We start from the raw sequence: 17055 nt of genomic DNA on the forward strand, positions 1-17055 counted from the left end.
ATCCTACAGTCCCTAGCAATCAAGTTAGATTATTCTTCCTATTGGATAGAAAGTAAGGCACAGAGAGAACATGAAGAATGGAACTCAGGACCCTTGAGTATCACTGAGCCATATTAAAACCCTCTTCTGTTGAATTGTTTCCATAGAAACCTGGGTCCTCTGCACAAGATGAACATTGTGGTTAAGTAAGAAAAAGTCCTTGCTATCACTCCAGAGGACTGACTGGGAATTAAATATGAGTGCCAGATCAGAACAGAGAGCTGATGGACTAGAGGGGCAAAATGAGGAATGCATTTGTGGACAAGGCTAGTGTATGAACTTGTTTTGCTTAACTGTGTTTATTTGTCATAAGGGAAGGTTTAAAAATGTTTTTGGTTGAGGGAAGGGTGGTACTAATGTTAATAATGACAAAACAAAGAGTCTCAATGAAGTATCTTTTTTTTTTAAATAAGCAGAAGGGAACAGAAAATTAGAAGATACAGACAAGTAAAATCACTTTGAATCAAAATCACTTTGATTGAATTTATTATATACTTATAAAAAAACCAAGTCATTCATAATAGGTTTCATATATAATCTTAAAACCTTAGGATCACATATTTAATACTGGAAAGGAGCTATAAGGTCACTGAGTCCAACCCCTTAATTTTAGAGATGAGAAAACTGAGGCACAAAAAAATAAATGACTTGCCCGAGGTCACACAGCAAATAAGTATGTGAGCTAAGTTTAAATCCAGGTCTTCCTAACTCCAAATCCATTGCTCTATACCCTCACTGTTCCACTGTGTCTATTTTTGTGTGTGTGTGTGTGTGTGTGTGTGTGTGTGTGTGTGTGTGTGTGTGTGTGTGTGTGTGTGTGTAGGTGTTTTTCAAGTTAAGAAGAACAAAGAAAATGGTTATGGCAATGAGTCAACTGGGAGGGGTCACTGTTCTCCCAACCCAGCAAATATAGTCTTCTTTCCAAAATGAAGGCCCTTTTACACCAAGCTGCTGGTTGGTCTTTCTCACTTTTATCCCACCGCAATATCTGCCCCACTCCAACAAGATCTTCAAACGTACCCTCATATACCTACACACACACACACACACACACACACACACACACACACACACACACACACATATACACGGTTGGTAGATGTGACTATTATCCCCATTTGTCAGTTAAGAAAATTGAAATTACATTCCTTCTCAGGATCACATAGCTAGTAAGAATCTGAGGCCCTGACTCCAGGGTCAGCATTCTATCCACTGTGATACCTAGAAAGGCTATTCTATTTGTCAGATTTTTGGAGTTCACACTCCCCATCATATTGAGGTTTGGTGTAAGATGTGGGCTCTCTCCCAATCAAGTTGGCATTTTATTGGCCACTACGATGGCACAGTGGGTTAAGAGTTGGGACACACACTAGCAAAAGAGGGATCTGAAATATTCTCATTTAAATAGGGAGAGAAAAAGGAAGGAGAGAGAAAAAATGGTCTCAGATAAATAATTAAGTCTGTCTGGGTATCAGAAGTTGGCACCACCAAGGGTCAGAAGGGACAGAGCTTGGAATTGTTATAAATGTGCTTGCTAAGAAGGGCTTTTGGGGTCAGCTAGGTAGCACAGTGGATAGAGCACTGGCTCTGGGAGTCAGGAGTACCTGAGTTCAAATCTGGCCTCAGACACTTAATAATTACCTAGCTGTGTGGTCTTGGGCAAGACACTCAACCCCATTGTCTTACCAAAAAAAACCCTAAAAAAAGGGGGGGGGCTTTTAGATATCAAAGAAGACTCCAGGTAATGATAATAAATAATTAAATCTCTAGGCAGACCAGACCCCAATCTTCAGGTAAAAGGTAAAGGACAAAGATGGTCCAAACAGACTAAGAGCAGTGGGCACTGATATCAGGCAATCAGAAGACAAAAAGGCTTTGAGCAAAAGCAGAGGCAATAATTAAGTCAAAACTAGAATTCCTGCTGCTACCAAAGATCCAGGAAGGACACTCAAAGCAAATCTAAATGTTGAGGAGAGGGGATCATTAATTAGGACTCTATTAAAACTCCAACAACTTTTATCTTTTCCTATCTGTGAAGCCATGCCATTCTAGAAATGTGGTACACAGGTTTTGTTTTTCAAAAAATTGGGAGCAACTTGTCCCCATCGTTCTATAACTACTCCCGTCTCATTACCTTTGCATGCTCCCCTGCTGAGAACATCCAATCCACTTTTGTCACTTGTTTCTTCACAGAGTTTGGTAAAACACAGTCCAATAGGGCTGTGTCACCCACATATGTCTTCAGTTCAGGGGAAGAAAGAACCATATTATCTAGACCCCAGAGACAACCTAAAAGTTCAAGGGCAAGGAGAAAAAGTTTAAATGGATGACTTAAGGAGAAATATAAATTTGCCACCAAGTACACTGTACCTCCCTCCCAAGAAGAGCTCTCACTAACAAGGTTAAGTGAAATGCTTTCCAGTCAGTCCATAAATATTCATGAAGCACCTACTGTGGATCAGAGAGTGTGATCTGCACTAGGATACACAGAAAGGTAGAGAGAGCGCTGGTTCTGGAGCCAGGAATTCATGACTTCAAACCAGCCTCAGACCCATGCCGGCTGTGTAAAGAGGAGGGGAAAGGGTAAGACATCTGTCTCTGTGAGGATCTTGTGAGGATCAAGAAAGGTCATTTTGGTGAAGCACTTAACCACAGGGTCTGAATATGTCCCCTCCCTTCCCTTTCTTTTCCCCCTGCTCTCAGGGAGCTGGCAGTCTAATGGGGGAGCACCCAAAACAAATGGTATTAGTTAAAGACTAGAGAGATGGTGGAACAGATTAGGCAAGGGAGACACCAAAACAATAAATGCTAGGAAAACTGGAAATTAGGCTTAATTTCTCAGATGGATAAAAGTGGCACAGAGAATAAAGCACCGGTCCTGGAGTCAGGAGGACCTGAGCTCAAAACCAACCTCAGACATTTCATAATTACCTTAGTGACATTGGGCAAGTCAAAACTCCATTGCCTTGGGGTAGCTAGGTGGCACAGTGGATAAAGCACGGGTCCTGGAGTCAGGAGTACCTGGGTTCAAATCTGCTCTCAGACAATAATTACCTAGTTGTGTGGCCTTGGGCAAGCCACTTAACCCCATTTGCCTTGCAAAAACCAAAAAAAAAAAAAACTCCATTGCCTTGCAAAAAAAAAAAGTTTCGAATCCAAGATATATCTTAATAAATATATGTAAACAAATGGTCATTTTCCAATGGAGAAATAGTCAAAGGATATGAACAAACAGTTCTCGAAAGAAAAACTATTCAACCACTTGGAAAAATGCTTCAAATCATTAATAATAAGAGAAAAAAATCAATGCAATCCTGAAGTTTTACCTCACATCCATCAAATTGGCAAAAATTTTCAGTTATGGGGTAATGAGAAGAAAGGCACACTAATACATTGTTGGTGAAGCTATGTGTTGGGAATTATACAAATCATACAAATAAAGTGACCAGACTATTTATGCCCTTTGAAGTAAAAACTTCATTGCTGGAATTATACTCCAAGGAAGTCATCAATAAGGGAAAAAAAGTCATCATATACTTCAAAATATTTAACAAAGCATATTTTGTAATAACTGAGAAGAACAAAGTAGATGTCCATCATTTGTGAAACTGGGGAATAACCAAAAACAAACTGTGGTCCATAAATGGAATGAAATATTACTATGCTGTAAGAAATGATGTGTGTGATGAATTCAGTAAAGCACGGAATATGATAACTACTGAGTAAAAACTAACTACATAGGGTCATGGATGGAACAAGAACAAACCAAGAAAATCAAAAGCAAATTTTAAGAATAATAAAGAATAATGAAAAAGAGTTACAGTTTCATAGCAGCTCTTGTAGTGGCAAGGAATTGGAAATTGAGAGAATGCCCATCAATTGGGGAATGACTGAACAAAATGTGGTATACATATGTGATGAACACTATTGTTCTTCTAAAAAATCATGAGAGATGAGATTTCAGAAAAGCCTGGAAAGATCTGCATGAATTGATGTGAAGAAAGATGAGCAGAACCAGAAGATTATTGTACATACTAACAAGATGGTATGATGATCAATTGTGATGGACTTGTTCATTTCAGAGGTACAATAATCAAAGACAATTTTAAAAGACCATCTACAGAGAAGGAACTGTGGAGTTTAAGTGAACATCAAAACTTTTTATCTTCAATTTAAAAGTTTTCTCATATATTATGCCATTTTTTCTCTATTGTTTTCTTCCATTTGGATATTATTTTTCTCTTACAACCTGATCAATATGAATCTACATTTAGCATGGTTATAAATGTAGAGCCTATATCAGATTGCTTTCTGTCAGGAGGAGAGGGGAAGGAAGGGAGGGAAGGAGAAAAATGTAAAACTCAAATCCTTCCAAAAAAGACTGGTAAAAACTACCATTCCATGTAGTTGGAAAAACAAATAAATAAAACATTAAAAAAAAGAATTATAAAAATCAAATGGGATACAAATGGAAAGATAGGAGAAGGCACATCCAAACTACTCTTTTATGGAGATGGAAGATCTACAGGTATCACACACTGCACATTGGACTTTTTTAGTTTTTCATCAGTTGCAATGATTATTTTTCCTTCTCCCCTGCCCCCCCCAAAAAAATACTATTTGACATATGAGATGGCTCCCTGGGAGGAGGAAATAGAGGGACACATGGGATACTACGGTGATGTCAGAGACAGACAAATCAACAAAAAGTTATTTTTAAAAATTTTAAGATCAAATAAGAAAAAAATCTAATGGGGGAGACAAAAAACAAACAAGTTATGTATAGGATAAATAGAAAATAGTCATCAGAGTAAAGGCACTAGAATTAAAAGGAATTGAGAATTGCTTCCAATGGAAGAAGACAGACGGTCAACTTGGATTAAGTGAAAAGAAACTGGTCACAATATTCATGCAAGTCCTGTGCTTGTACCTCTCAATGCACTTAATATTTCATATTAGTTATTTCCATGTTATTTATTTAGTTATTTAAATGAGTATCCCATATACCCACAAGCTTCATGAAGGCAGGTTATAGCTTCTAGGTAAACATGACATATCCCCCATCACCAAGCACATTGCTCTGCATACAATAGGTGTGGACAAAGGCTTGATGTACTTGAACAAATCATAAAAATGCTGACTGCTACCCTCAAACACTCTGCCCCATCCTTTGCGTGAGCAAAAAGACTCAGGGGAAGCCCAAGTTCCTTATCACTTACTATGTGGCCACAACTAATAAACAGGAAGTGGAAAATTACAATTCTTGTTCTTGGTACAAAAGCCACTGGTTCCCTAATCTAAGCAGTCAAATCACGGGGTTTTTTGGTTTCTTTAACTTCTATTCTTTTAAAAAAGTTATAAAGATTCATGGGCTGATTCTGACTTCAGGACAGATCATAAGACTCCTTGCTATTTGGCCAAGCAAGCATCTTCCTCCCACACTCAGTCTTTTGTTACCCACTTCTGCCCAACTCCTTCCCTCAACTACTGATGTCCCAGCTGGTGGGCTCTTCCAATTGCCTATTGTTGTCTTCCACCCATAAAATGCACAAATCATTTAAAGGCCAATGACTGAGAACTCCATTAGCTATTTCAGATTTCATAACCCAATATCTCTGCAAATGGATAAAGTCAGGGAAGAAATGCAAGGAAGGGAAAGAAGGATAACAAAGGCACAAAGATTTAGACTAGGTTATTACTAGGTATAGATCCTACTCAGTTCAACTCAAAGAAAAGTGAAGCAAAGTCACAGAAAATAAACAAGATCAATAGGACAATTTTTTCATCTGGGCTCTTTTTACCTGAGAAGAGATATTTAACTTTCTCATCAGCAATAAGGAAGGAATTCTTTTGAAAGGAATTAAATATCTCCAAAGAATTTCATCATGGAAGGTATCTCTCTTTAAGTCAACCTGTTTGGTTTAACATTTCGAATGAGTTTGAAAAGAGCAAGTACAAGGGTGGCTACTACTAAAGAAGATAAAGTTAATTTTTAATACTAGTTTTAAGGAAATGGTTGATAGCCAAAATATCAAAGTTAAATAAAAATCGAAGCCATTCTACATAAAGATCCCTGTAGGCTACACTCTGACTTAATTTTAAAATAATATTATCCATGTTTTATTGTATTTTTGTTTATTTTGCTTAATATTTTGCAATTACATTTTAATCTGATTCGGTTCAAACTCATTAGTGTTATGGATCAATGTGGTCTATAGACTTTATGACTGACACCTCTGGTCAATAGCATTTATTTTTTTCTTCCTATATTTTGCTGTCTGTTCTATAGAGCTCTCATTTCAGATCCAGTACCATTAATTCTTTGCTTTGTTTTTTTCTAGAATTCCAGCATAGTTTGTGGCACAACTATAAATTTTTTTCAGGCTTTACTTGTAGGTGATGTAATTATTTTCTTCTGTTGAGTAACTCTAGCTCCATAATATCCCTTAATTTTCAGTTTCTTCTGTTTACTCATTTCAACAGCAGTACTTCATGAATTGGCACTCTGAGTTGGTGTTGGGCTCTGAGTACCTCCAGATGGGATGGCAAGGTCATCTTTGATACTGACCTGTATCATCTGGTGTCTGGGTGATGGCACTGTGGTAAAGGGTTCTTTGAAGAGCCAGTCAACAAGGCGTGGTTTGGCCCAAAGTATGACAGCTGCTCTCTGTCTTAGAAGTCATAGTAACATAGCTGCAGGCTCCCGGTTTCTTAGGTAAGGTCCCCAGCACAAAGTACAACAGGTTCTAAGCTTTCTTATCTCATCCCTTATCTAGAAACTGAAAATCTTCAAGGGACTTTACTGCTAGGCTAGGTTTTTCTGTTTAGATTACTTCCTTAGATTCCAAAGGTTTCTGTTTGTCTCTTTGTATGGACCTGAACTGGCAAAATAAGCCTATTGTAGATCTCCTTGTGTTTCTTGATCAATCTTTGTTAAAGGAGTTGCTTCTCCCTCCCCCTTGACCAACTTAAAGAGTGGACTTTCTAAAGCATGTAACTGAAGATCCACCAAAGGTTAAAAGAGGCAGGAGAAAAGCCAGAGATAAAACTTGAGACAAAAGGATGAAGTTTTATAGAAAAATCTAAGTAAGTAGCTGCAGGAAAAAAAAAAAATCTCACATTGGAGGGGACACCTCCCCAAAAGCAGGCTGGGAAAAACAAGGACACTAGGAAGAATTTCTTAGTATTCAGGCCATTACTCTTCAAGGAGGGAGAATGTGGAGCAAATGCATTCTCTCTCCCTACAAAGCAATGGAGAAGGAAAAAAAAGAGAGAGGATTGAAAAAGGAAGAAAAGATTAAGACAATTGGGACCCAAGATCCTTCACCACACCATCTCTAAAACCATTTTTAAAAATCATATTTAAAGTCTAGACTCAGATTACCACCTTTTCCATCAAATTAAGTACCCTCTCTGGCCTACACTTTTGAAAAATTGGACTGCTAAAGCTTAAAAATTAACCCTCTAAAAGTAAATAATAAATGTTTTTATATATGTAGGTATAGTGTATATATATATATATATATGTTAATATGACAATAGTATAAGAAAACAATGTATATTAATAATGTTTATATATGTAATATATATTATAGTGATTTAAGCTTACAAATCACTTTGCTTCCAATAACCGTGAAGAATAAGTAATTTAAGAATAATTATTTCCACTTACAGATAGGAAAATTGAGGCTCAAAAAGGTTAAATGGATTATTCAAAGCTATTTAAATAGTAAGTATAAGGGCAAGTATTTAAACTTAGATCTGATGACATCAAGACCAGCACATTTTCCACTGTTTATCGTGCTGTCTCTCTGAATACTCTAATGAAAATATCTTATAATAAGTCTCCAGAATACCCAATAAAAAGCATAGAGACTGAAACATCATTTTAAATAAGAATTTGTCCAATGTATTTAAGACAAATTTCTCAACAAAATTGCAAAGAGTAAAATTATTGGTTCCTTCTCAAAACACAAGAGCTGAAAACAAAACTGGCAAAGAAACTGAACAAAACAAGAAATGAAGAATCACATTTACACTGTCTGCCTCTACTTACCCAGTAAAATAGATACCATTTTGAGTTCCAATGCATAAAACATTCTGCTGTATTTTTTCAACCTTCAAAATAAAAACAAAGATTGAAAAGTTTAAAGTCTATTTCAAGGGAACATATATAGCAATTGATTGTATATTGGTCTAATGATTTCACATTCAAAAGCACCAACTACAGAGTCTTGACATTATGTCTTCTCAAATGAACTGGAAATTTTATTTAAGCATTCTGAAAAGGTGAGCTATGATAGAGTACCAACTGTGGAGTCAAGAAAACTTGAATTCAGAGTCCCCTCTCAGACACATGGCTGTAACAGTTGAGTTTCCAAACTACAGGCTCAGAAGAGTCGCCATATTAAAAGTTCCCTATATTTATGAAATTATACATCTAGATCCTCCTCTACTCCTAACTCTCCTTTACTGAATCCAAATAAAAATGGGATAGGGCACATGAACAAATAGGGGACAGACGTAAGACAAAAGTCCTAATACACTAAACTCCAAACATGTAACAGTGCAGTCACGTGAGGTGGCAGAGACAATTTGTTAAAAAAGGCCAGTGATGGAGGAAAGAAAATTGGTCAAGGAACAGACAGGTGGAGAAAGTCCTCTAGAATGTTCAGATGAGCAATGCAATTCAAGTTTCACCTACCTACCAGCTCCTCTGGAAGAGCTCAGGTTCTAGGAGGATGATTCTTCTACATCTTTAAGCTTCACATGAGGCTATTGGTCTCAGAGAGGTCTATTTCTGTTTCTCAAAAATTGGGGGGGGGGTCTTCCCCTGGCAGCAGAAGAATACAACACATAAATAAGGTAAGAGGAAAATACTTATGAAGATACAAGGGCTTAGCTTTTCTCTGTTAAGTCTGGTTGTCGTAGATCATGTCTGGCTTTATTAATAAATCACATCTGAACAAGAAAGGTTTACCTGAAAGTTTCCAATTCCATTTTCTAATCCTTAAATCTACTTCCATCAGAAAAAAATCATCAAACTACACCAGGAAGTCATACAAGAGAAGCATCACAAAGTAGTGAAAAGAACCCTGTTCTCAGAGTCAAAAAAAACAAAGATTCTGGTCTTGGTTTTACTACTTATTCCTTGTGGGACACTGCAAGTTGGCTTCTCCAACTTTCAGTTTCATCGGGTGTAAAAGTGGGGTGAGAACTGGGAGGATGGGGGGCAGAGTGGCAGAGAGAAGATAGTGGATATAAGCAATGTTCTGCCTTCCTTGGTAGTTAGCTTACCAGGTGAGATGAACAGCATCATTTACTACCACTTTGTAAACTACTACACAATCATTAGAATAGTAAAATAAAAGAAGTAGTGTCCAACAACTGAGAAATGCTAATATAATAATATAGGGCAGCTAGGTGGTACAGTAGACAGAGCACCAGGCCTGGAGTCAGTAGTACCTGAGTTCAAAGCCAGCCTCAGACACTTAACAATTACCTAGCTGTGTGGCCTGGGCAAGCCGCTTAACCACATTGCCTTGCAAAAATAAATAAATAAATAGTAATCAATCAGTAAGAAACTGAAGTAAGTGTACAGCTATATACACAATCATTTGTGCCCCTCTTTTCTATAACTGTTCATTTAGTTTGCCTTTTTTCTTCTTTTATTATTGTTTCTGTATTCCAATGATACTGATCAAAGGAAGTTAAAAGTTATTCATAAAAATAATTGCAAAGTATTACAAAATTATAAAAATAGAAGTATATTATGATAAAGAGCCTATTTATATGAGTGTCTTTAAGTCTGATTAATATGGTTATCATCAGGAGCATACAAAAAAGTCCTGTGGACCATATGCCAAAATGCTCAGACTTGTGTTTGCACATTTAGGAAAGGGATGGCAGAGGTGAGGAAGTATGAATTACAGTAAATAGGAGAATTTAAAAATGTAAGTAGTAGAAATCTTATGACAAAACTAGTGATTCAGATAGACTAAGAGTGAAGCTAAGTTCTTCCAAATTTTAACATTAGTCAATAAAGATGTCAGTTCAGCATCAATGTTATAAAGATTGTATTTACCATCCATCAGATACAATCTTAAAATATAATTTATGTAATATTTGAACTAAACTAAAACCATCAATGTGATCACTTCTTACAACTCTAGCATGGTTTCAAAAGGAAACCAGTGACAGAGATTGTCCTGAATCTTACTGCCAATTCTATGTGTTACTTAGTCACACCCAAATTACACAAAACAAGTCATCCTTTATCAGAATCTAAAGTATTTTCAGAAAACTGTCCTACTTTCTCTAAGGACTATAAGATGGAGTTGCTGATCTGAATCTATAGAGGAAGTATTCATACCTCAAGTGCCCTATATGAATGAAATCTGATTTTTTTTTTTAAAAAGTGATTTACTGAAAAAGGCAAAACCACAGATTCATATAACCACATTGTTGAAAAGGACCTCATAGAACATCTCATCCAACTCACATCTGAATAAGGCCTCCCACAATATTACTCAAATTATCGAGTCTTTGCTTAAAGATCTCCAGTAAATGTGAATCTATACCTACCAAAGCAGCCTTTTCTATTTTATGATACCTCCCACCAACACAAAGTTTCTCTTTATATTGACCCCAAATTTCTGTCCTTCACTTCCACCCACTGGTTCCCAGTGATGCTCTCTAGGGTCACACAAAAAACCTCCAATCCAATGCCCTGCCATTCATTAGCCCTTGAAGAGTGTAATCATGTCCCCCAAAAACCATCTATTAATCTGGGCTAGAATCTCCACTTCCTGCAACTGATCCTCATATGGCCTGCCCTCATCATTCTAATGATCCCCTTCCCTTTGACTCACATAAGAGTGATTATGTATTTCCTAAAATGTGTTGCTTAGAACTGAAAAAAATATATAGATGTGACCTGACCAAGGCAGAAAAAAGAGAACAGACAATCTGTCTCATCTAGGACATTCTCTGTTTTTCTTAAAGTAACTAAGACCACACTGGCTTTCTTAGTTGCTAGATTAAACTTCAGACTATTGCCAAGCTTGGAGAGGGTTTTAAAATTCCAGAATTTTCCAGTTAAATAACTTCTATCCATGTTTCCCATATCATGAATCAGTGAGGTTGAGGTGTTTTTAACTCCAAGTAAATTTCACCTTAAGATTTGACTCAATGTTGTATCATCAAGATATTTTTCATTTTTTTTTACTTTGTTATCTAACTCAAGCTATCCCTTTCAGATTATTTACACATAAGATAAGTATACCATCTGTGCTTTATCCAAGTCATTGATAAAAATATTATAAATATCAAAGATTCCTGGTTTGGGGAACTCCATTGAAAATTCCCAAGTTGACATCAGGGCATTACTGCCTATTCTTTAGGTGCAACCATTTGGGCCATTTCACAATTGCTTAACTGTCTGACCTATACTTCTATCCCTTCTAGAAGAATAATATAAGATTTTTATCAACTGCTTTGCAAGAATCTAGTTAAACTCTATCTACAGCATTCTTCTGATTATTGTGATCATATAAACATTTTCAATTACTGGCTCTGCTATTTACAAATGTGCCTAGATCTCCCCCCCATCCAAAGTAATCATCCTCTTTGTCTCCTCATTTTCGCAACCAATCATCTAGAAAGAAACTGCCTTTCTTATATTTTATATATTTTGAGTTTTACAATTTTTCCCCTGATCTTACTTCCCTCCCCCCACCCCACCCCCACAGAAGGCAATTTGCCAGTCTTTACATTGTTTCTATGGTACCCATTGATCCAAATTGAATGTGATGAAAGAGAAATCATATCCTTAAGGAAGAAACATAAAGCATAAGAGATAGCAAGAACAGACAATAATATATCAGGTTTTTTCCTAAATTAAAGGTAATAGTTCTTGGTCTTTGTTCAAACTCCACAGTTCTTTCTCTGGATACAGATGGCATTCTCCATTGCAGACAGCCCCTAACTGTCCCTGACTGTTGCACTGATGTAATGAGGGAGTCCATCAAAGTTGATCATCACCCCCATGTTGCTATTAGGGTGTACAGTGTTATTCTGGTTCTGCTCATCTCACTCAGCATCAGTTCATGCAAATCCTTCCAGGCTTCCCTCACTTCCCATCCCTCCTGGTTTCTAACAGAACAATAGTGTTCCATCACATACATACAGCACAGTATGCTATGCCATTCCCCAATTGAAGGATATTTACTTGATTTCCAATTATTTGCCACCACAAACAGGGCTGCTATGAATATTTTTGTTCATCTCTAGTCCTCAATCTCGTGTGTGTGTGTGTGTGTGTGTGTGTGTGTGTTTACAGGACTCTGTCCTGGCCCTCTTCTCTTTGAACTCTCACCTGCTTCCAAAAACCAATTTTCAGTTCTTAAGAAGTGACTCACAAATCCACTTATCTAACTTTCACCTTTCATGAGTTCCAGGCCCATATCACCAACTACCCATTGAACATTTCAAACTAAAAACATTCAACACGTTTTAGTCCCACTAAACCCACCCTCTTCTAATTTCCCTATTTCATACCTATCATTTTAGACTCCCTGGTTCACAGCCTAGGATCCTTTATCCTTATCCTTAAGTCTTCCCTCTCACTCACTTACTCTATATCTCCTTTCAGTCACCAAATTTTATTGATTCTGCCTCCACAGCATCTTTTGCATCTGTTCCCTTCCCACCACTCTCCTAGCCCTGAATTACATAATTCAGGCCCTGATAACCTCTCAGCTGAATGATTAAAATCATCTTGAAATTGGTTTTCTTAAAATAAATTTCTCCCTTCTCCCCATGGCCTCCACATGGTTGCCAAGTTGATTTTCCTAAGGCACAGCTCTGTCACCACTACCACCCCTAATTTCCCCAACCCCCAAAAGGCCCATTGGTTCTAGGATAAAATACAAATTCCTCTTGTTTAGCCCTTAATGTTGTCCTTAATTCATCTTTCTTGATTTATTTCATATGACTTCTCCTCAGGTGCTCTATATTCCAGTACAACTGGCTTTTTTTGCTTTCTCTTAATGCTGATATGAGTCTCTCAGAATTCATTTTCCTCCCCAAAACATTTAAAAGTACTTTATAATGTTCCTTCCAATCTTAAGATTCTATAGTTCTGTAATTTCAAGACTATATAGAAAGGGTAGCAACTCATGTAACCTCAGAAACAGAAGTATCCTATTAGCACAACCTAAACTACATCTAGATTGCTCAGTGAATGAAGCACTGGACTTGGGAATCAGAAAGACCTGAATTCAAATCTGTTCAGATTTCAAGGGGCAGAAAAGTAGGGCAAGACTGAACAACAAGAAGTTATATCAGAGGCAATCCTCCTCCCCATCTCCAAGACAGAAAGGAATATGAATGGTAGTATAATCCACAACTTTCCTTCCTAATCTCTCCCTCCTCGGTCAAGTCATGAATCCTCACTTTGATCACAGGTGTACAAAAGTTGTGTCAAACCCCAACTGCCCTGGGAAGCAAGGTGTTGGTGGGTGGCTTCTTGGTATAAGATCCCAGCTGGTCTTGGGAGTAGCCACAATAGAAGCATACCATCTTCCCATAGCTTTAAACATACATGGGCAAAGCCCTAGCTAAGGTAATAGACAGTTATCACCTGTTCATTTTTGGCCTTTTATTAAAAATTCTCTGAGCATTGGGTGATGTGATGGATAGAGCAGTGGCCCTGCTCAGGTCAGGAGGATCTGAGTTCAAATCTAGGCTCAGACACTTGATACTTACTAGCTGTGTAACCTTGGGCAAGTCATATCCCACTGCCTCACAAACCTCTCCCCTCCAAAAACTACTCCTTACTTTTCTTCTGTCACAAAGCAAGTTACATAAACCCTTTCTCAGATGGGCAAAAAGAATCACAGAAAATGTCTCATCTATCTGGTCCTGTCAGGTCATAAACTAGCTAAGACACCTCACTCCCAATTCCCCAGCTAACATTTACACCATTACGTTAGATAAAGAAGCTTATGATAAACAGTGGTACTAGTTTAAAAAAAAAACACTTTAGAAAAATCCTTCCTCTGAACAAAAAAAGTCAAATGAGATAATTTTTCAGAAAATTTAAAGGAAAATGCTTACCCAAGGTGATGACACCAGAAGAGACTGCAACAGTCTGATTCAAGTGGATTCTAGAGACATCAGAGAAAACCAAATATGCACATTTTGAGACAGCTAAAGAAAATTACAGGAACCACTAGTTTCTTGTTTCAGTCTTTAAACCTCTAGTATGATCCCAATGCTCTTAGTTAAAAAAAAAAAAAAGGTTTAGGGGTGGATTTACAGAGCGAGTGGTGATCACATCTGTTTTGTCTTTGTCATTTCCTACACTAGACTGTGAGCACTTTGAGGGCAACATCTAAACTAATCTCTGAGCACTTGCCACAGTGGCTTACTCAGTAAATATTTGTTGAATAAATGAATGAAACTGACATAAGAATCTTCCAACCCAAGAGGGAAGAAATTATTAAGTCACAGTGCTCTGCTCTTTTCTTAAAATATTGTACAAATCTATGACAGTCATTTAGCAAGAACTACTTTCCCCCTAAGAAAGAGGTATCTAATCTATCTCCCAGACCTGTAAACTTTCACAATGAAGTTTCCATGGCAATGTGTAGTTGTCATTGAGTTGTTTTTTTAGTTGTGTCCTACCCCATTTGGATTTTCTTGATAAAGACTCTAAAATGATTTGCCATTTCCTTCTCTAGCTTATTTTACAGATGAAGAAACAGAGGTAAATAGGGTTAAGTAACTTACCCAGGCAAATGAAGCATCATCATTTACAGAATGTTGACCCCAAAAGAGCTCCATCATTGTATATCTTGAATGAACATCCTGGCTAAGTAAAAATTAATGCTAGTGGAAAAAGTCATGAGCTGGGGCAGCTAGTTGGCACAGTGGATAGAACACTGGCCCTGGAGTCAAGAAGACCTGAGTTCAAATCCGGCCCTAGACATGTAATAATTACCTAGTTGTGTGACCTTGGGCAAGTCACTTAACCCCATTACCTTGCAAAAACCATAAATAAATGAATGAATGAATAAATAAATGAACAAATAAATAAAGCATTGTGCATTTACATTAAAAAAAAAGTCATGAGCCCATTCTCTTTTTTCCTCAAAGTGATACACTTTGAGTTGTCAAAGAAAAATAGTCTGCTTCATCTACCTCCACCAGGCAAGTTTAGACTGGTCTTTTGCATACTTTCTTCAGTAAGGTATGCTGCAGAGGAAACCTTTGTGCTTCTCAAAATCTAGCACTAACTATGGAGTTTGAACAAAGACCAAGGACTATTACCTTTAATTTAGGGGAAAAAAAGTTATCTTATTGTCTGATCTTGCTATCTCTTAAACTTTAGGTTTCTTCCTTAAGGATATGATTTCTCTCTCATCACATTCAATCTGGATCAATGTATACCAGGGAAACAATGTAAAGACTGGCAAATTGCCTTCTGTGGGGATGAGGAATGTAAAATTAGGGGGGAAATTGTAAAACTCAAAATAAAATCTTGAAAAAAAAAAAAAAACTAGCACTAAGACCTTGCTGGGATGCTATTAACAGAAGATCTTAACTTGAAAAGCACTAGCCCCTAATTCTTTCAGGAATATTTCTTATCCCAAATATACAAAAGCACAGCCTGGAAAGGTGAAAAGGAGTTTATTGACCACATCATTGCAAACAGCTACAGTGTTTACAGACAAAGGGCCAAAAGTGCCATTTCCACATGCAAAACCGCAGGAGACACAGCAAGAATGGTAAAGGCTTTGGAAACAGAACTTCCCTTTTTCAAAGGGGAGGCAAACTATGAAATGGCTCTTTAATGTCAACATAAAGAGAAAATATTAGTCCAGTGCTGTATTTGGAGTCAGGAAGACTTCAGGTCAAATGTCACTTCAGACATCTCCAAGCTGTATGACCTAGAATAAATCACTTAATCTCTCTGTGCCTCAGTGGGTTTTTTGTTAAATCTGTAAATGACAGTATTGGAGTTCTAAATCTATTAAATCTATATTTTTAAATATCCTTCTTGTACTCTTGAAGCTCACCATTTGCAAATGACTAGATCATACATGAGGACATTCTAGACAAGTTTTCCATACCAATATTTAGGTGGCTTTTGGTTTTTTTTGTTTAAAAATAAAAAAAAAAACACAAATAACGCACTCTCTTGAAGCACCAGTGCCTATTGTCAGTGCTGGTAAAGAAAAAGCTGTTTCACAAGTTACCTGATGAAATCAGATATACAGGAAAACTAAGGCACTTTTCTCTAAAGCACATATTTAGTAACAAATTCAATGACTGTTGGTAATAGAAATTCAGAAAACAGAGATGGTATTATACCATATAGAAGAGGCTGTTTTATAAAGACAACCCCTGCATAAAGCTTGCCAGTAGTAAATTCCCTTTCTAAAAAAAAAAGGTTTCTTTAACTGGAATCCTTGAAGCAGCATAAAGGAGGCTAAAATTAGAATCTTAGGAGGTATAAACAAAGGACAGGATAACTATATCTTTTATCCATCTCTAAAGAAAGCAAGTATGTATTTCCCAATAATTCTTAGAAGTGAGAGGCTATAGGACAGACCTCACAGGAGTAATGGAGGAAGAAACTGATAGCAGCTTTACTCTGTGATGTGGCCACAAGCAGACAGAAAAACTTCAATGATCAGCTTACCCCTTACCATGAAGGACTCTACTGTTCGGTCATTCTAAAAGGAGGGGCCTTGGTCCAAATCGTGATTAAGATTGTAAACTAATACTATTGAGCATTCACACAGGACCGTTCATCCAAGAATCACAAATATACCTCACTGAATTCATCCTCAGATCTGCAAGGAAGGTATAAGGTGACCCAGTCAAAATGGGCTTTCATTTAAAAGGAGATGGGCTTTAACTGGGTCATCCAGAAGCATTATCCCCTTCTCAGGAGCTGAGGTCTCACAAAATGCCTACAGTACAGTTAGCAACACCCAAAAGTTCAGC

At 37.2% G+C, this 17055-nt stretch overlaps 1 protein-coding gene across 4 annotated transcripts in view; it reads right to left on the bottom strand.

Annotated features, from left to right (window-relative positions):
- Positions 1-16976, bottom strand: part of JAML (junction adhesion molecule like) — a 31511-nt gene extending 14535 nt beyond the window's left edge. The window contains exons 1-4 of one of the 4 annotated variants that reach the window (XM_074215155.1): positions 14158-16976; positions 8744-8872; positions 8096-8157; positions 2174-2328 (exon numbers count right to left, since the gene is read on the bottom strand). In XM_074215155.1, coding sequence (XP_074071256.1) covers positions 2174-2328; positions 8096-8138 — 198 coding nt within the window. In that variant the 5' untranslated portion in view covers positions 8139-8157; positions 8744-8872; positions 14158-16976. The remainder of the gene's footprint in view (positions 1-2173; positions 2329-8095; positions 8158-8743; positions 8873-14157) is intronic. The other 3 variants (XM_074215156.1, XM_074215157.1, XM_074215158.1) reach the window with 3 other exon arrangements.
- Positions 16977-17055: the final 79 nt, after the last annotated feature.

Source organism: Macrotis lagotis, chromosome 1, assembly GCF_037893015.1.
Source record: "Macrotis lagotis isolate mMagLag1 chromosome 1, bilby.v1.9.chrom.fasta, whole genome shotgun sequence".
NCBI lineage: Eukaryota > Metazoa > Chordata > Mammalia > Peramelemorphia > Peramelidae > Macrotis > Macrotis lagotis.